The 21,263-nt window shown below is 39.2% G+C and overlaps 1 protein-coding gene across 1 annotated transcript; it reads left to right on the top strand.

Annotated features, from left to right (window-relative positions):
• Nucleotides 1-17,554: 17,554 nt before the first annotated feature.
• On the top strand, nucleotides 17,555-18,996 carry LOC150086360 (calcium/calmodulin-dependent protein kinase type 1-like). The gene is made up of 2 exons (XM_090371286.1): nucleotides 17,555-18,500; nucleotides 18,830-18,996. Exons 1-2 carry the CDS (start codon nucleotides 17,555-17,557, stop codon nucleotides 18,994-18,996), a joined length of 1,113 nt encoding a protein of 370 aa, XP_090227412.1.
• The last annotated feature ends 2,267 nt before the right edge of the window (nucleotides 18,997-21,263 follow it).

The following is a 21,263-nucleotide window of genomic DNA, read 5'->3' on the forward strand; positions in this document are numbered from 1 at the left end:
ATATTTTACACTGTCTACACAGATTTCCAACCACGGTTATAAGTCCCTGACCAGAATAGAGGCAGATAATGCCTCTATTCTGGTCAGTACACCTTCATATCTCAATATATATTTTCGTCACACAGAGAGTACGACTGATTATTTAATCAGGGAGTTTATATACCATTCTTTATTAGTCTTTTCGATATGCATGGTTCATTATATCTTTCCGCTACCAGTGACACAAAAAACTAAGAAACACAAATGCTACTTACTTGCGAGAAACGAATTTCGTGAGTTGCTAGTGAATACGAAAGGAAATAGTGCTGCGAGGCAACAGAGAAGCACTGGACCTTCTTCCATTCGGCTTGCTTCGTAATTAACTGCAGAATCTAAAAAAGTTCAAGACTGCAACAGCTGCAGAATGCACGAGAATATAATGAACTCCCGAGATTTGATTTGTACTTCGAGTGGGCAACAGAATCATTGATTTTTCTTCTGAATAATGAATGCCTTTTGAAATTCCAAAGAGGTATTGTCGTGAGCTTCAAGTGAGCAAATGCACGTTTCCCAACAGGCAATGATCAAAGAGCACGAGAGCTGAAAGAAAGAGATAAATAATTTAAATATTCAAATAATTCATTTGTGATAGTAAATTACAATGATCAAAGCATCCTTGTACAACCAACGTGTCAGGGTAAGGGAAAATATAAAAATAATGATTTTGAAACGATGCATGCCGTTTTTAAAACTGGAAAAAATTATAATTGAGAATAGAGAATTCTTTAAAATTAAAGATCGCCTATCAGCCTGAAGTCATGATCGAAATATTGAAGTATGAATTCCACTGGGCAACCGGACCAAGTAAAAAACATTGATGAAACATGAAATCTGGTTTATGCTCTGATGACAGACGAGTTTCGCACAGAATTTTAAGAAAATGCAACTAGATAAAAATGCAACCAGGTAAAAAGTTTGTTTGAGCTCTCGCATTTAATCACTAATGGAGACATTACGGCGTACACAGTGACCAGTGCGTCAGACTGGCGCAACGCGATGCTATATAGATTCTGACAACAATTTACAACGACATAAATTCACCTTCATACAGAAAACGTGTACGAGAAAAGCTGTATGTCAACTCTATGAGTGTAGAATGGGAAAATCGCTGTAAACGAGAAAAAAAAAAAAAAAACCCTCGCCCGAAACAATTTATTAATTTTTATTTTATTTACAATTCATAATTATAGAAGGTTACTAGTATTAGCATGCAATTTCAAATATCAGTTTCATTAACCGTTACTAAAGACACATTATATAACAGCTTAAAGGTATCTTATGTTAAAGAACAAGTGGGTGTGACTTAGAGCTCGCTCACGTAGCAAACGAATTTTGTCGTAGCACAGGAGAGCTTGGATGGTGTGGAGCGGAGCACATTGGAGACTTCATATCTCAGATCGCTTCTTCTCAAATCAAAAGCTAAAGGAAGTACAGCATCTCGATGCCGACTTGAATAAGTTTTGCATCAATAAAACCTATAGGAAAGAACTGTTATCAGCTCGCTCGAATCCCAGAAGCTAATAAGAACAATGAGAACTACTTGACTGCATCCAAAGGTTGTTGACTGTAGTTAACGTTGTAATTCTGTCCTCTGGTGGGAGACAAGCTTTCCGGTTAGCCCATTTAAGGAACCAGAATTTTGCAGCGAGGATTAGCTTCTTCGTTGTAGTAGCTGCTGATGCCCACACTTCCAACAGTATTGAAGAGTGGACTTTAAATTACTGTTATTGTGAATTTCCTAATTATTTGAGGATCCTTGACATAATATTTATTATCAAAGCTAAGTGTATTCCACAGTTTTAAGGTGTTTGTGGGGAACACCTTGTAAATAACTAGGCTGTTTGTGTTTTAGCAGGGGAACCAACGTTGCCCATCTTTTACAGCCCTCCTGGATTGAGGTCGATTTATGAGCTACATTTAGTGCATCTATTTTACGGGAAAGGATGACAACGTTTCTTTCTGTTATAATTCATTTTCATGGGCTCATGTAGACCGTTTAAAAGAAGAGACTGCCTTCGAGATGCTAAAGGGACTCTAGGTAGGTGGATTAAATCATCTGAAAACTCATTCTGTAGCATGGAATTTTCTAACAGTGGTTTGCGGAGCGGATGAACAAACGGCTGGAGCATACAAAATAACGGAGATAAAGTATCTGTACACACTGAAAAACCCCTTTTGTGTTTGTTACTTTTTTTTTTTTTTTTTTTTTTGATGCAGAGGAATCAATATTTATGATGTGATTATGCCAAGGGAGGTTGGAAGTCAGGGTAAACTCTAATGTGATCTCTAGAAACCTGAGTATCGTCGAAGATAGTACAAAAACGTATACACTATTTAAAATTTACCGCTATTTACATTGATATATACGCTTTATCTAATCGTATTTATATAACATACATACACTTATGTATGTTATATAACATACATAAGTGTATGTATACTTAACATTATTTATTTATATACTAATTAATCTGACTACATAAAATTGCTTCAGATTTTTACAGAGCTCAACCATTCCTCCATACAGTACACGCTGTGTACACTGCCTTCTTTTTGAAAAGTCTGTCTACAAATTTACAAAATTCCTTGAAATACTATTTATGCTAAATTAGTTTACTAACGTTTTCCTCTGTAATATCCTCGGCCATCATGTTCAAATTAAACCTGAGATCACAATAATTCTGAAAATCAAACATAACATATTAACTAGACTCAATCTGTCCACAGGCATAAATTACATTCCACCAAAATCAAGAACTTCATCTTTTCCTTGAGTCCATGACCAATTATTAAAATCAGCACTTTGGCCTCCAATACAGACCATGGCCTCTTCTTAAGATTGACACTATCGGTCTTCGGAATAATTTTGTAAGTGTTTCTTCCCTGATCTGTTTTATCCCACTGATCTTGGCATAGTCTAAAGATACTTCTTTAAATTTTATTCTCAGCTATCTTCTAGGAAATGCTAGAACTCTCCCACCATTATTCCCATTAGCGTCGTTAAGATTCGTTTCCTTTTAGCCACTAATATATCTGCTGGAATATTTCCGGATAAAACATGCAGAGCATCATTCGTACAAGTTCTATTCGCCTTAAGTGATACTCAAGAGGGCTGGTATTTGTGCAGCTAACAATTGCCTTCTGATTAAACCTTTATCAATTCTGTGTCCCCAATCTCCGGCCGTATACGTTATTACGAGATCAAATAAACATTCTTATAGCATATTTAAATGCTCTCCTTTTATTTCTCAACTTACGCTGAGCACTCTTCGTAATTTCATATAAATATTCTTTACTTTATTTCGAAGGAACCTCACATAATCGAGGAAAGACAGCCTATTATCAATAATGACTCCTGCGTATTTCAGAGTTCTAGAATATATCAGCGTGATTCATTCTACCTTCATCGTGGGGATGCCTTCTTTCACTCAGACTACCTATGAGCAAGATACATTTGAACTTAGGTATTGAGATTTTCAACTTATTTTTTTCGTGTCCACTCCTGAACAACATTGAGAATACTTTTAACTTTGCTCTCAGCTGATGCCTGGAGTCCGCCTCCATCAAAATCAATAAAATTATCGGCATATGCGAAAGCTTTAAGCTGTACATGGTCCACAACAATTTCTCCATCACCATGTTCCAAAAACTTGGACGGAAAATCGATCCTTGGAACATTCTTTTTGTACAGTCATTTCGATCTGCGCAGACCCTGTCCGAAATATGACTGTTCTGTTCGAAAAGTAATCCATCACCACAAAGTTGTACATATTCATAGAACTTGGATTATTCGTAATCGACTCGAAACCCCAGGCCACCATAAATTATTGAAAGCTGAATTAAAGTCAATAAATAGTCCCATGACATAAGAATTAGCTTCATCTATCTTCTACATTAAACTAGGCAAGGCATCGGCATCTTCCGTTGATCTGCCCGGTTCAAAATCAAATTGCATTTGAAACACCATGGTCTTGGTACCTTTCATTCAGTCATTTCTTTCTTTCATTCATATAATTTTCCTAAAATTGATAACAGTGCCATCAGTCTATATGAGCCTATATCATTGCAGCTCGACCAGCATCTTTCTTCAAAAATCTTCAGCACAGCAATTTTCAAATATCACTAAAGAGGTCTTCATTCCTTGGTTGCATCATTCAGTTCATCATGTGTAAACTCTGAATCCCTTTCACTCACCATATACTCATCATTCTCTGTCCTTACTTTCTTATGATAATCATCTTCTAATTCTTCAGAATCTCCTGGAAACAGATTCTTCAAGGTCTTTTCTCCTGTGTGATGCCAACCAACCAATTGTTTCGTTTCCTTGAATATCAGTATTTGTATATCCTATCTATTCTACTTTCGTCTTATCCATAACAATTTCATACAAATCCCACGGGGTTTGCTCCTCGTGTACAAAATCTTGTCTTGCTTTGTTTTTATTTTTAATTATTAGCCCGTGATACTGTTTGTCACGTATTTACTTTTGTACTACTAAGACGCCACATCCGCCATCCTTAGCCTACGAGACCATTGAAGTTGTCTTCTGGTAACTTGCACTTCTTTTCTCAGTTTAGTCAAGATCTAGCTGCACCATGGAACAGTTCGTCTATGTCGTTTATTTCTTCTCATCGAAACTCTGGAAGCCTTGTATTTTGAAGCATTTCTGCTTGCATATTATGTTATTTCATCTTGTCTCGCTTTATTCATTTCTTCAATAACTTTCCCTTCAAACTTTTCCCAGCTGATGGTTTTAAAGAATATTTATTTATATCCTTCAGCCAAAAAAAAAACAAAAAAAAACCACTTCCACTTCACCCCTCTGTTCGTTCAAAATACCTGTCCAGCTGAGCCTTAAACTTATTTAGGCTATCAACCTCCACCACAAGGGATGGAAGTCTGTTCCACCAACCAACCACCCGCTGGCTAAAGGCAAATTTCCGCACGTCTATCCTACATCTGTCTTTCCTCAATTTCAATTTATGCCCTCTCAGGTGATTATTCTGAGCTAGAGGAAGAATCCCATCAGCATTGAGCATGCTCAAACCATTCAAGGCTTTATACACCTCTATCAGATCACCTCGCTGGTGCCTAGTCTCCAGACAATGTAATTTGCAAAACTTAAGCCTTTCTTCGTAAGAGGACCCCTTTGTTCCATTCACTAATCTTGTTGCCCTTCTCTGTACTCGTTCCAGCAGCTCTACATCCTTCTTGAAATGAGGCCTCCAGACCTGTATACAGTACTCTAAGTGTGGCCTGACCATTGCCTTATACAAGGGAATAATCACCTCCTTATCCCTGCTGGAAAAATTCCTGTATATCATTGACAATACTCCATGAGCTACTCTTGCAGCCCGTCTGCACTGCTCAGAGAACTTCATATCTGCCTGCACAACCACCCCCAAGTCCCTTACCATTCTCTACCACTGTCAGTGTAGTACCACAGAGTTGATACGTTGCTCTGGGGTTGCTGTTTCCCATGTGTAGTATTTTACATTTGTCAATGTTAAACTTCATTTGCCACCTCTCAGCCCATCTGCTCAACCTTTCCAGATCCCGTTGCAGCAGCATAGTGTCAGTAGTGTCCTTGACAACCCTGCCAACCTTTGTATCGTCTGCAAACTTGGACATTAAGCTTGATATACCATCATCCATATCATTTATAAATACAGAAAAGAATAATGGACCCAACACTGAGCCCTGAGGGACTGCACTAATAACATTAGTCCACGATGAGCAGTGCCCATTGATTACATCACAAGGTTACATCTACATGTGATTCTCATGCACTCGAACAGTAAGTGCGATACTCTCTAGATTATTTAAAATAACCAGATCCTTTTCAAAGATGAATTCTTCCAATTGACCTTTGACATTCAATTCATTACTACCCCACAAATGGGGATCGAGCATTGGCACCCATGAAAATCAACAACCGTTTGGATCTCAACAGATCAGAAACTTATCCAGTGATTTATTCACTGCACTAACAATATAGACTTACACAATATGTTTATCCAAAATCGCCCATGAATAGTACAGAGAGAGAGTTGATCTGTGTCACCATGAAGTTCTCACAATTGCAGCATTCGTTCCCACTATGCTGCGCGATTCTCCACCATAACGGAAAACCTCTTACTGCTCCTTCAAAGACTTGAAGAATTAATAAATCTATATTCCATTCTTAATAACCTTAACCAGCTGCAGAGGTACTAATTTGGATATTTGTCCATTCGCTTGAACTAAACTCACTCTGCCAGTTATTGTCTCTTCTTCTTCAAAATATCTTCTATTTTGATTTCCTAGGTTGTGGGTAGGTTGTTTACTTTGGACGATTTCTTACACATCTCTGCAGACAAGAAATTAAATTTACAGGCAACCAGTGCAAGTATCTTACACCAATCTATGCTCATTAGATTTACAAGTGAAAATTATTGGCAAGGAATCATTAAGGCAACAGTTGGTTTGTTTGTTTTTCAGTAGCACATATTTTTGATTCTATTGAATCAATTGATCCTGTGTTTTCAGTATCACATTTTTTATTCTTTTTTGAATAAATTGATTCTTTCATCTGATTTTTTTCATCTTCTCGTTTTGTATTACATAGCAAAACAAATTTTTTTTTTTTTTAAAGATGATACCGTGAGTACGACTTCTGTTAGTAACGATCAGCATACATTTCTTTCAGTCTCAGTCTGCTATTCGCTTTCTGCTTCTTCACTTCTAACTCTGTCAACAACCGTTTTTGCACAATCACAAATTATTCAGTTTGTGATTGTGCAAAGTTTCTTTCATGGCAGTAGTATTTCAAGTCATGTGTTCATAAAGTAAGGTTTATTCTTAACTCCTTCGTGAGGCCTAAAATTGATTTGGGGCAAACCTTTGTTTTCCTACAAAGAACATCGGTTCACATCTCACGAGCCAGTGAACGATGGATCATCTTATATTCTTTTCGGTACCTTCTCGTTATTTGATTACTTTTGTAAAAAAAAAAGTAATCAAACTGAAACACAGTTTGAATTCTTTTAGACTTGCTGGCTGTAGCGTTAGTACTTTCCAATCGAAAATATTTTTGTCTAGTTCAGCTATGCCGTAGATAAATAAGTAAAATTTTTCATGGTTACCAATCAATGGGGTAAGGAACACAGTTCCATACCGGTGATTGACACGATGGTAGGGATGGTTGTCACATATGTCATTTCCATGGTGACACAAGTATGGTTACAAGTTACTTTATATAGTTCACAATGTACAGCGTGTACACTGTAGTGCGCTGGAGGAGTTTTCAAAAAAGATGTTGAAGTGCGTGAGAAAAGTATCCCTATGATGTTGAATTCTGAAATACTTTTCTCTTGTGCTTCTTATTATTTTTTTTTTTTTTTTGGTAGTTGTTGGCGCATAGGCTTCTGTGGCCATAATGCACCTCCCAATTTTTTTGCAGTACTTTGATCCAAGCCCGAGGCGGGAATCGAACCCGCGACCTTTGGGTTGCCAGGGAGGCACTTTACCCACCCGGCTAGCCCGGTCGGCTGTGCTTCTTATACCTTTTTTATTAAATTTCAGTCCCTTAGGTTGACAGAGGACTAGCAACTGAAATTGTGAGCATCATTATCCCTGAACACTTGGCGCTAAACGTGTGAGGTCCCTTTCGAAAAGAACAAACCTGCGTTAATTTTCGGTTTTTTTTTTTTTTTTTTTTTTGTTAATCAAGGGATAGCGGATTGAGTCCATCTCTATATCAGGGCCACCATAGTGAACCATGTCTTGCCCGTTTGAGGGGGAGGACTGGGGAGTCCCGTCCGAAAGTTATTAGTAGTGAGGTTAGGTTCGGAGATAGTCGAGTATTCCGTGGGAAAACCAGATTCTGTACTTGGGTAAATTTCTGGAGTTTTCGTTGGTGGAGTGAGCCATTTGTTCCTTCAGGAGCGGAGACTTCCTGTCTGTGCTTTCCTTTGGGGTAAAGTGCCATCTTTCGTTTCATATTGTGGTTTTAAAATGGTTTATTCTTTAGTCCTTTGGGGAGGGACAAGAGGGAGCTCATCTCTGCATGCTTGACATCAGACACCAGTAGAAAATTTATGTCTTTTCCGGTGTGACGTTCATGGGATCGGGGGTCCCATGTTAGGGTCCTCGTATGGAAAGTCCTTGGTGTTGGTATTGGCTGTCGGGATTGTGCTCTGTCCTCAGTTCTGATATACAGTGGTGGTATAAGCCAAGATTATGGCCGTGGGAGTGTCCTCCTTCTGTAAAAGAGTTCCTGTGCGAAGTTAGTAAAGGCATTACAGGTCTCACTGGATTTCAAGATGTAATGCTCTTGATCCTTTGGATTAAAGTGTATTTTGGTAATTAGTACACATCTTCGGTCTTCGTAGTTTGGGCAAGTACACATTAGGTGCTCCCAGGTCTCTGGGAGCCCGCAGGAGCATAGGGGGTTGTCTGTTAATCCCATTGTTATTAACTTTCCTCTGACAGCCTCATGCCCACTGAGTAGGTATGAGGACAGTAGGCCTGAGAAAAGCCAGACTAGCATTTCTGGATGAGTTTTTCTGAGGTCTGGAATGAATATTTTGGTAATGGCGCTCTTTGTGCTGTCATTCCAGAGTTACTACCAGAAGTAATGTAAGTACTCGGCCAAACGTTGGTTTTCCATTTTGTGGTTTGTTCGGTGTGTTTGAGATGAAGTCTCGAAATATATATATATATATTTTTTTTATATCGGCTTCACAGAGTTACAGCGTGATTGCACAGCAGGTACAGCGCCACCAACATATTTGTTACTGTTTTTCTCTGGCAATAAAATTTCTCATTACTTTTGCTACAATATATTTCTTACTTAATGGACTAGTCAACCACATTTCATAGAAAAGTAAAATAATGCTTTTTAAATACTAATTTAATATCGAGGTGTTTATTGTCAAAACGTTCTTCGCAAGATATCTTTTTTTTGTTTCACACGTGTTGGGTATTTTATCTTTTTCGTTGCGGTTTCACGTTTACTTTTCATCTCTGTTCAGCACGCTAGATATTTTTCTAATGTAAGTAAGATACCGTGTTATCTTCTCTCCTTCATTATTATTGTTGTTATATTATTTTTTCCTGATAGGGGTTCCACCCCGTGACGGGTACTGGTACCAAGTGCACAGGATGGTTCTTATGTGTGGTGTTACTGTTGGTCGAGGAACTCACTGTATATCCTCCATGTTTGCCGGATTGTTACTTTCTGGAGTTCCTTTTAGGTGTTCTCTGGAAGACCTATTGCTGCTAGGCCGTTATACAAGGTGTTTGGCACCTCACCAGTGGTTAACACGATGATCGGGATGGTCGTTTCTTGTTACGTATGTAATATCTCTTTGATTTCCTGTCTTAGGTCCATATGCTTCCTAATCTTTCCCTCGTGTGTTTTCTGGAGTTTGCCAGTGTTGGACTCCGCTATGTCAATCAGACAGGTCGTTTTTTCCATCAGGGTGGAAGGATTATACCTAAACTGTTTTGCGGGATAGTCTTGTTTCCAGTATAGTCGCTCACATGATCTTGTAAGAACTATTCTTACACTTATTTTTAGAATTTATAGATTATCAAATTTTAATAAATAACTAAGTTAAAAACAGTGAAGCACTCAGCAGAATTGCTGGTCTGTTTACTCTTCGAAAGTGAGAGATTAGCGTAGCAGCAGGAGGGACGCTGACCAGACTGTGATACAATGGGTAGGCCAGTTTGACGCAGTTCGTGCCTACAGAAAAAATAGGGCTGTGGCTGCTGACGGTAACGGGGGACAAAAGAACGCCCACACCCCTAAAGTGGTTCCATCCATCTCCATCCAAAAGGAAGACCCAGATCAGTAAACAAACCCAGATCAGTAAACAGACTCGAGATGTAAACAAAGTACAAACAGGCCGACATGGGAAGCACTCAATGATTTCACAGGCGATGTCTTGTAAGGAAGCGTGACAGAAGAGGTAAGTGAAATGGTCATCCCAGGATAATTTCTACAGATTGGTTAGAGCCCGGATGTTGTCAACACAAAGAAGGGAGTTTGACCTACCAGGTGCGGGTCGAGACGATGAGAAAAAAAAATAAGCGAATGAAATTAGAGATGAAGATGGATAGAGAACTAATGATTGGACGAAAAATAAGGGAGAGTTGGAAACAAAACTCGGACGCAGGAAGAAGACGGAGCCAGAGCCCGAGAGTCAGAGTCCCGAAGCCTGGAAGGGAAAGATCCGGAGGAGAATCCCGGAGGTGCGAAAGAGTGGCGGAAAGATATTTTTGGAGTGCGGGGAAACGCGTACGGAAAGTTAGATCATGATAGTTTAGTGGGTGCAGATAATAGCGAAAGGCAGAATGACCTGGAGGAAGTCCTGAGTGTGGGAAAGTCAACGTGGAGACAGAAAAGAGCCGTAAGCCCAGCAGATCAGGGAAGAAATCGAAGGAAGACCTGAAGGATCGGAAACTCACCCAGGTGGTAGAGAAAGATACCAAGTAAGTCAGCTTAGTGAATGTTACTAACGAGAACGGGGTTGTAAAGAAATCCATGGGAGAAAATTGGACAGGACAGTTTTAGAAGTATTGTAACGTGTAGAGTACTAATTTGTAAAGATAAGAATAAGATATAATAGAAAGAGAGAGAGAGTGAGTGAATGTTACTCATCTGTGACTAGAGATATTGATGAGAAATTTTAAAGAAATGTGTTAAAAGTAAAACAGTGGGTTTCTGGAATTGTCTAATTGCTATTAATGGAGTTAATTGTATTCGATAGAAATTTCCTCCTTAAAGTATGTAAGAAAGAATGAAACAAATTATTGGTGTTATTCAGAATATGTTGAAAGTGGATATATATATATATTTGATCATATAAGAGAGTATAGGATAGAAATTTTAGATTTTTATTGAAACATAGTGGAAGTTTATAGATGGCTTAACGAGAGTAATTAAAGGAGGACACCATTTCATGTGTGATGATAATTACTGTGTTGTAAAATTTTGATATTATGAATAATTATAAAGGTGTAAATAATTCTTGTACAAATAGATAAGTAAATAAATCTAGTTTGTTTTTATCAGAAGCTTTATGTGTGATTTAACTAAGTTAAATTGATTTAACTAAGTTAAATCACACATAAACTAAGTCACGGGAACTATTCAGAGACGGGGAGATAATAACAATAAGAGAAAATTAGTATTTCCTCCAACTTGGATCTTCTGATACAAAAAAATAAATAAATAAATGGTAATAATATATCATGCAGCAGGTAGCATGTGGGCCTTGGAAGGGAAGTGAGGACCCCCCCCCCGTTTAAAGGAATAAAGAAAATAACAACAGCAGCCTTTAAGGTTCCAAGGAAAAGGGGGAAAGAAATAGCTAAGGGATAGATTAAAATAAGGTCAAAAAAAAAAAAAAATAAAAAAAAAAATAAGAATATAAAATATCGTCATTAAAATATCCCCCCCCCCACAATCTCAGTATAGTCTATCAATAGAGGTCTCTTGTACGGCCTGAGTCTCGTATTTGTAATACGATAAAATGTTTTTGATCAACTACTGATTTTGCGCTAGGTGTTTGATTCTGATGTGTTATTCTTGCCACCGTGTTGTGTTGTACACCGTCTGGGTGATCACCCTGCATTCTGCGGTGATGCACAAGATTGTGTCTGGAGCCAGGTGTCATCATCGACATATGTCATCGCTCCCGGGTTCTTGGCGGTGTATTTACAGTAGTTCTTTGTGTTGTTGTTGTTGTTGTAGAGCTTTTGGAGCATCAGCGACGAAGTCGTACCGTCCAATTGCTTTGATGTCAGGCGAGCCGAGGTGTCGCTAGTGCCTGCTGTACATCTTATCTTGAGCCCCTCAAAAAAGTCTTTAAATTTTGGTATAAATTGTGATTTCCGGAATCTAAAAGTGTCCATTGGGCTCCTCGTCTGACGATGAGTCCATTCATAGTACTTTTGTGTCAAACCTTGTAGGAGTATCGAAGTTAGAAGCGTTTTTAATTAAATTCGCTCTGTTGTTCTTGCTTACGTTGGAAAGGCAGTCAAAATGGCGTGGTTAAATCCAATCTTCTGCAGATAACTAGACCAACCTCTCGGGGATGCCCATAAGGTTCTGTCCCGGGGCCCTTTGTATGGAACATGGTCCTGCACAGCTGGCTTTCTAAATCTTTTGAAGAATGCAAAATTGTGGCGTTTTCAGATGACCTGACAGTGGTTGTTTCTGGAAAATCACGCTCCGACCTTGAAAACAAAGTAAAACTTGTCCTAACAGATCTTTACTGCTGGATGGTTCTCAACAAGCTTCAAATCAGTACCAGCAAAACAAAAATGATGCTTTTTAAATCAAAGCTTGACCTACGCCGCCCACCACAAATCAAGATCTCCGGGAAATAGCTTCCTATTGTGACACAGGCTAAAGTCCTAGGGGTGGTCATTGACCCTAAGCCGAGCTTCCTTCCACATCTACAATACCTAGGGGTCAAAAGGAAAAGATTTTCAGCTGCAATCATTAGGGCTCTCCAACAAAACACTCTCTATGTATTAAAAAGCCGTTTTTATCCCCATTGTGACCTACGCAGCAGGAGGGTGGTTTCACCGGGTTCAACGAGTAAATATGAAAGTCAAGGTCAACTCCATTCAACGTGCTATGCTTCTGGCGATGCACAGATTATGCCGAACAGTGTCTACAGCTGCCATCCAGGTGATAGCTGGAACTTTGCCGCTTGACCTATTTGTAATCTTCAGAGGGCTTAACTTCAGAATTAAAAGGAAAATACCAACGAAGATATAGAGCCTAGAACTAAATCTCAATGCTGACCCCAAAGCAGAAAGAGGTCGCTGTTATAACGAACTCGTCAACATTTGGCAGTCTAGATGGAACACCTCAAACACAGGCTGCATTACCAGAAAATTTCTGGCACTTTCACAATCTCGAAAACGGTAAAGGCCTGGCTGGCTTTCCCACACCTTGGAATCCTTCTACTTGGTTACCGGACAGGGGTCCCTCACGAAAAGTTACATCTGCTGGGCTTGCTAATCGCTGTTTTTGCGGCAGATCAGAAAATTGGATCTTTTCGAATGCAGGTTGTACGACGACTTAAAAAGGACCCTGCTACAGGCTGTGCCAGGTATCTCAGAACAGCAACCGGGACCTCTACTACAAACACCTGACAATCTAAAGGCATTTCAATCCTATGCATCCAAGGCTTTGAGCGCAGGAAGCAGAGCTACATAGTTGTTACTGCCCCTAACAATGCGTCTTCAGTGACTTAAGGGATTTATATTCGCAGGCCGCCATCTTCTTTCCTCTTCTTTTTTTTTTTTTTTTTCACGCGCTCTGCCTGGAGTTCCCACTCTAGTGCAGCTAGTTTATTTATTCATTTATTTTCATCTCATTTCTTTTATTTATTTATTTTTCTTTATTTTTACATTTTATTTTTTTCTTTATTTTTTATTTTATTTTTTTCTTTATTTTTTTTTCTTTATTTTTTTATTTTATTTTTTTCTTTATTTTTTATTTTTAATTTTATTAAATTATTATTTTTCTTATTTATTTATTTAATTTGTTCTTCACGCGCTCTGCCTTGGGTTCCCACACTACTGCTGCCAATTTATTTACTTATTTTATTTTATTATTTTTATTTATTTATTTTTTTTTTTTTTTCACGCGCTCTGCCTTGAGTTCCCACTCTGGTGTAGCCAAGTTATTTCATTGTTATTATTTTTAAGACCAAAATGATGCTTTTTAAAACAAAACTTGATTTGGGACGACCGCCGCAAATTAAAATTAAATGGGAGACAGCTGACTATGGTTTCTGAAACTAAATACTTGGGGCTCATTATTGATCACAAGTTGTCTTATTATGCGCATATAACACATCTACATAGCAAGATCAGGAAATTTGTCGGTTATATTATAAGAGTATCAAGGGGAGATTGGGGTGTGTCCAATAAAACTTTGTTTCTATATTATAAGGTGGTGTTTCTGCGTGGCTGTTGTTAGAGTTCAGGCTAAATTAAATTCACTGCAAAGAACTATGCTTCTCAGTATATTAAGGGTATGTAGAACTGTAGCTACGACTGCACTTCAAGTGATGGCTGGGACAGTCCCCTTGGATTTGTTCGTGGCTTGTCGAGTGCTGTGCTATGGCATTAAGAAGAAAATACCTACTGCACTTGATGGCATAGAAGTTGATATACATTCTGAGATTAAGAGGGAGAAGAGAAGGTCTTTAAATGAGATTGTTAACTTGTGGCAAACAAGATGGGACACTATCTTCTGGTCAAGTGACAAAGAAATCTATTCCGGATTTTGAATTGAGGAAACGCCCGTTAAACAGTTGAACCAGAATAGTGTTGGAAAGATTACTTAACTGTGTCCAGAATGCTCAAGATACTAATGGTGGTGATGCGGAGGACTTTTTATATTTATATATATTTCATTTTATTTATATTTTCTTTATTTTTATTATTTTTATTTTCTTTATTTTTATTATTTTTATTTTTTTATATTTATTTTTATTATTTTTATTTTTTTATATTTATTTTTATTATTATTTTATTTTATATATTTTTACTTATATATGTATTTTTTATTGTGTGTATGTGTATATATACTGTATATAATTTTTTTTTTAAACTCTGGATTAGGCCCCTAGAGGGTTTTTTTTTTTTTTTTTTTTTTTTTTGTCTCATAACCTGAGACATTATGTCTCCCATCTACTGGAACTGGCCCACCTTCTCGTGGTGTGGACGAATATCTAGAAGCAGCCTTCCTGGTGATGGCTGTCTGTTCAACTTACAAAGAAACGAGGCTGATTTGAACGAACGTTCTAGGAGCCACCCTACCTATACACATGTCCACATGCTCCGTGTATTGCGACTAAGACCATAATGCTCCATCTCTACAAAAAATCAACGTAAACTGGAAACCATCCAGTTCACCATCCTTCTTACTATTACTAGGGCCTACTGCACCGTTAGTATCACTACCTTTTAGGTTCTTACGGGCGTTCTTCCGCTCGACCTGGAGGTTATTCGTCGGGCCTCCACTACTGTCTATCAAGGGACATACTAGCAACTATCCTCCGACACTCCATCAATATCCTGAACGAAGTCAGACAGGAAAAGAAACAAATTGCCACCCTACTACTTCAGACCTGGGAGGACAGATGGACTGCTATGAATAAGGGCCCCATCACTAAGAAATTTATACCTGATGCTGTATTTCCCGTCTAAAATGGTTCTCTCCTGGTATTTGTTCCACATACCTCATTACAGGAAACGGATCAATAATCCACAAACTAACATTCATGGATATCATAGACAACCCCTATTACGCATGTGGTGAAATAGAAGACGAACCATCTATTTCACCACATGCTGTGAAATAGAAGACGAACCATCTGGTATATACCTGTCAAAGTTTTGAGTACCTTCGTAGCATCTTGTTTGCTCGTATACAAGATATCGCTAAAAAGCTTTCCGTTCGTGAGTCAAGCACTGGAAGCCATCTTAGCTATGTTATCTTGATGGAAGCCTTTGTAGTATCTACCCTGGAGTATCTTCTTGATTCATCTTTCTGTCTTTGTTTCTTCTGTGTGAGTGTGGTTCCCCTGTTGCGGTTGAGTGTTGTGCGCTGTTCTGTTTGTATATCTTTTTTATGGCTTGTTACCTTGGACTGTGTTTTCCTGGAAGTAATCCCGCATGTTCTTAATCGCCATCTTCTCTTCTCATCTCATCTTCAATGAGGTCAATCTTTACCAGCTATGCCCAGCCCTTCGGATTGCCGAGTTCGGGTGTTGTTGGCGACTCTTGATCATCATTATCCCGACCGTGAACCGTTCCAACCACTTGGTGTATAGTTTCTTCCTGTATATTTTCATGTCTGTCATAGCTTTGTTACTTCGTAGCATTTATTTCGATGCTCCACTTGATGTGTTTGCTTCTGCTGGCCTCCTGGGTAGTCACCGGCGCAAAAAAAAAAAATATAATAATATACGATATTAGGTTCCTCTGTAAATGATTACATCTATCCATATATTTATTTTTTCTGTAAATTCTGTGTGTTCTCTGGTCGATTTGCCTGTTTAATTTGACGAAAAACCTCAGCCTCTGGGGAGAAAAACCTTGCTATCTACACCTGAGACCAATTAACTCAGCCACGGAGTGAAAAAAGCCCATTAAAACTCCTCGCGTCATCGACGAGATTCGAACCAGGGCCTTTTCCAACCGGTATGGGGAGGACGGTGACGATACCACTGTGGTACCCGCGCAGACTGGTCACTAGCACAGATGCGCAAGAAGCATTTCCAATTGGTTGGGTTAGATGGTCTTGCTCTTCATTTGTAGTAGCTATACGGGAGACCCGTATAGCTACTACAAATTGTTGGTTATGCAAATATTGTAGAGTGCAGTAGCTCATAGTTAAAATGAAGCTGAATAGAACTGGTTTCATTTTTAATGTAATTAACACACTGAAACCAGTTCAGCGAATAATTTGCCGACTACGTTCAAGTAGCACAGTGGTATCGTCACCCTCCTCCCCACGGCGGGTGGAAAAGGCCCGGGTTCGAATCCGGTTGATGACGCGAGGAACTTTAATGGGCTTTTTTCACTCCGTGGCTGAGTTAGTTGGTCTCAGGCGTAGATATCAAGTTTGTTTTCCCCTAGAAACTGGGGTTTTTCGTCCAGCGAAATAGACAAATCGACCACAGAACACACGCACGAAATTGACAGACATAAGATAAACAGCACGGCAGATGAATTTAATTAATTGGGTGGCCTAAAAATATTAGTTTGTTTTTAGGTCATTTGGGGATGATTAACGTTTTTGTTCAAGTTCTGAAACGTCGCACACAACTGTAAGACCATGGAATTCAACCAAGGAATGTAATTTTCTGGCACATTGCCGTCCCGGGACCCACAGTTTCCTGGGGTAATTAATTGATAATAATAATATTTTTACAAGGGGTCTGGAACAGAGTATCTGATGGATCATCGAAGACTGTTACACAAGAAAATGTAATATGGATATTCTGATACAAACAAGCTGAATCTCTAAGAGATCATTTATTTGATAGATAAGGATATCCTATTATATGAAAGAACAGCTGGTTTGTCGCTCATATATGTTGGTGGAATTTAATGGCCTCCAGTTGTTTGTTAATACTATGCTGGGAAGAAAGGTTATTCTACAATTAATATATCTTCATATTCAGGACATTCTAGTCAGCGTGACAGAATTTATTCATTTTCAACTGCACAACTCCAAATTGAAATTCGCATTTAATAAAACACACATGCAAATTTCTTTCAACTACTGATCTAAGTAGAATGATTTCTGTGCATTATTGCGCAGTCACACCAACTCCCTGCAGAACTTCCTTCCTTCAAACACTACAATACCATTATTATGCAAAAATGAGAGAAAAAAAGAATTCCAGCCATTATTGCTTCTTCTACTATGCAAAAGAAGCAACAATGACTGGAATTCATAGCGAGTAATTGGAAGTGCACCAACTTCACCATGCATCCGCCTATGGATAATTTTATGCAATCCTGCAAGAATATTTTAAGTGCGCACCATCTGCATTTTCGGGATGTGATAGAGACCCCCGATCACGACTACGTGTATGTGGCCTACAACTGCAAGAAAAACAAGCGAGTCGATGTGACGGTTGTTCGTCGGCCTCGTTCTGGAGAAGATGGGTTTTGGCCTACTCTCCTTCATCCCAATATCGAACCGCTGCTGAATCGCGTGTATCTGGTCAACGGCTCGGTCGGTTACGTCACCGCCACGAACAAACGAAGTCTCGACGAAAAGGTATGGGCCAAACCCTTCTACTGGAACCCCTCCAGCTTGGAAGACGAGAAAAAGTGGCTCTTCCAGGTGTTGTCCGCGCTCGAGTACCTGCACCAACAAGCGATATACCACCTGGACGTCAGGATGGTTAATGTGCTTCTCTCGTCCCGAAATTCCGCTCAACTATCGAATTTCAAGTACCTCAACTCGAAAATGTTCGTTTGGACAGACGCGGTCGGCCTTCCAGACGAATATCGTCCCCCTGAAGTTCATCAGGCTCATTACTACTCCTTGATTAATGCGGAAAAGGTCGACCTTTGGGGATACGGTATCATCGCCCTGGAAATGCTGTTCAGGGACTTTCTGTGGCCCCTGAGGAAAAGATGCAAGCAGAATCCCCACTATCCTTCCAGCGATGGCATTTTGAACTTCCTAAGCGATACCGAAAAGGACGAGAGTTGGCTTCATGGAATCATAAAATCCAATCATCTGGCAGTGAGTGTGTCGGTAGAGCAGTCCCGAAAAGCTTTAAACTTTTTACGCATGTTTCTGGTCAAGGATCCGGGTAAAAGAGTATCGGCCCATATGACACTGCTGCATGATTTCTTGGCTCCTTGGAATCAGAACCGATTGCAGTGCCAGTCCCTTAAATATTCCACTAGACGATCACGTAAGTGACTGCCAGTTGTGTTGATATAACTACCTCTCTTTTTAATTTCACAAACTAGCTGAGCGCGCATGTTCGAATCACAGTAGTGGTATTTGAAGGGCAGTAATATTTATTAGTGCGGCGCGCAAAATGGATTTTTCCCGAGAAGAACATGTTTTTATTTTACCACCACCGGATTTTTATTCGCTTGATACTTTCAAGAATCACTAGGTGTATGACATGTTACCATGTAATAATCCAAAATGAAAATAATTGAATATGAACTCTTGCAAAAGCCATGACTTTTGCTTTATTATGTAATTATTGACAAACGTTTTTGTTACTTCTAGATTCCTTGCCTAATTTAGATGAAAATCCTTTGAAGATTCGCAGACTACCTTCTACAGGAGGTAGGTTGGAAACAGTTCGAGACTTGGCCGTTGTCCGTCCTAGCATGCGTAATCGTTACTCAAGAGTGGTTGGTGAGTATCCAGATCAAGAATACCATCGAATTTAAACAATCCAATCTGGAATATTTTAACAAATTTTAATTGCTGAAAAGCAAAAATAACGGAACTTTTTCTTCCTCATTCCTTGTATTGTAGCTCCAATCTCCAATGAGAAAAAATGTGCAATATTTACCAGGATAGCACGATTCTTTACCAGAGTTCGAAAATATCTCAGATCCCGTTTCCGTTGTCATCGCTGAAAGAGAAATCTTCAGATGGAAGTTCATGAAGTCGCTTCTGATAACAGAAGAGGGGTATCGGAACGGCTCTGTAGGATTCCAGTGCACAACGGGATCCGCTCATTAATCGTTGCAAATCAAAGGATTGGCACTAAATAAAAGATGGAATTTTGTATGCAAATTTAGTGTTTAAGCATGAAGTTTAAGAACCAGGCAGACAAAGCCGTTGGTAGTATTTCCTAGAAACAACTGGAAACCATCTCTTTAGGACAACGAAATAAACCATTCTGGAATCACTTATTGCCTGTAATTGTATGGCATTATATTAAAACCACAAGCATTAATGAAACGCATAGCATTATTTATAATTAAATCGTCTGAATTTAAATTTAATTTTAAATTCGTTATTATTTTAAGGGTTTTTAACCTTAACTTAAATCTCTATAAGTGTTCAATGGCTGCAGAACTGTGTTCGTGGGCCGATTTAAATGTTCTACGGACTGAAAAACTCGAATAATTCGGGAAGAATCCTACTCAGATCGACTACATCCACTGTTGAAGAAGACTTTAGAAATTCCTCCAGGCGTCTACGAGAATCGAATCCAGACCTTACCATACGAGTCACAAGAGGCGAAACCATTATACTGTCAGAGAGGGCAGGTTTTTATAACAGTGTGAAGGTTTCAGCTGGAGTCACATTTGCTTCAAGTATTTGGAAACACATGGTTTTGGAAGCCTACTTCAAATCTCGTCTGCCGTTTTTCCCCATGGGTACGAGACTGTCCTTATGAGGCAAATAATTTACAGGTGCAATGATTGAGGGGCGCTGACCGTAAATGCAAATTTCTACAAGGTTTCCTAGACGTGGTACAAGTATCTGTGCATTATGTCAAATGAGTCCCTCAGGTTGAATTTGGACCATTTTTTGTTTTGGCTCACCAAAAATGCTAAATCGCTATTGATATTGGGTTTAGATAACGGAGGCCAAAAGATCAGAAAAATGGCAGCTAAAGCTTAATGTTACCAAATGCAAAATAACACCCTCGCTGCGGGTAAGTTATTTTGCACAATCAACTATCACGCCCGTGATAGTGATAGTTGACTGCTAGATACAGTGATATTCTTGTATTTACTCTATTTGTGAACTGTCCTCCGTGACAGTACAGCGGTTTGACCACACCAGAAGTCTGCGTTCGAAGAGGTCTAGATTAGAATCCCTTCGACGCCTGAAGGCATTTCTAAAGTCTTCTTCAAACAAAGCCGTAGTTAACCGATCTCATGCGGAAGGAGTAGAGTTCCCCCACATGAGTGATCGGCCCGTGAGAAAGAATTGGACAGGCACTTTCAGGCAACGGAAATATATGAGAAGAGTTTTTTTTTTTTTTTTTTTTTTTTTTAAATGGCATCATTATGCCATTTTACCACTAGTACTAACCAAGTTAATTAAATATATTGTGTGCTTTACATGTCAGGCGCATCTTATTTCTAAAAAGGTCCAAATATAAAATTTCATGAAAATCCATCCATTCGGAGTAGAATTTTTATGAGAACGGAAAAAAATAAACAGTAATTGCCGAATATCTATTGGTTCGATTTTGATAAAATTTGGAATAACTGGACAAACTATTTTAAAAGGCCGAAATATAAACTGTCGTTAAATTCATTCGACCACTGGGAGTCGATTTGTTACATGCGGACGGACATACAGACGGACATTGTGAAGACAATAGGCACATTACACCGCCAAAACATGACCAGCGAGCCGTTATGCAAATCGAAGCAACTGCAGGTGAACTACCGCGCGTGCCCGAGTCGGGACACGGTATAAAAACACCTGATACTGAGCTCCCGTTAATTAGCATTACTCTTGTTCTTCAGATGGGAAAGACTTAATCGAATTTCACAAAGGCCAAATTGTAATGGCCAGACGACTGGGTCAGAGCATATCCGAAACCGCATTGCTGGTCGGATGCTCACCAGCCGGATGGTCAGCCGTTATTACTACCGACGGAAAGTGGTCCGAGGGTGGAAAACCGACGAACCGCGGGCGAGGTGTTAGACGACCACGTCTCATCGATGCTTGAGGTGAGCGATGG

This window comes from Mastigoproctus giganteus, chromosome 4 (genome assembly GCF_048544385.1).
Source record: "Mastigoproctus giganteus isolate SK-2022 chromosome 4, ASM4854438v1, whole genome shotgun sequence".
Classification (NCBI taxonomy): domain Eukaryota; kingdom Metazoa; phylum Arthropoda; class Arachnida; order Uropygi; family Thelyphonidae; genus Mastigoproctus; species Mastigoproctus giganteus.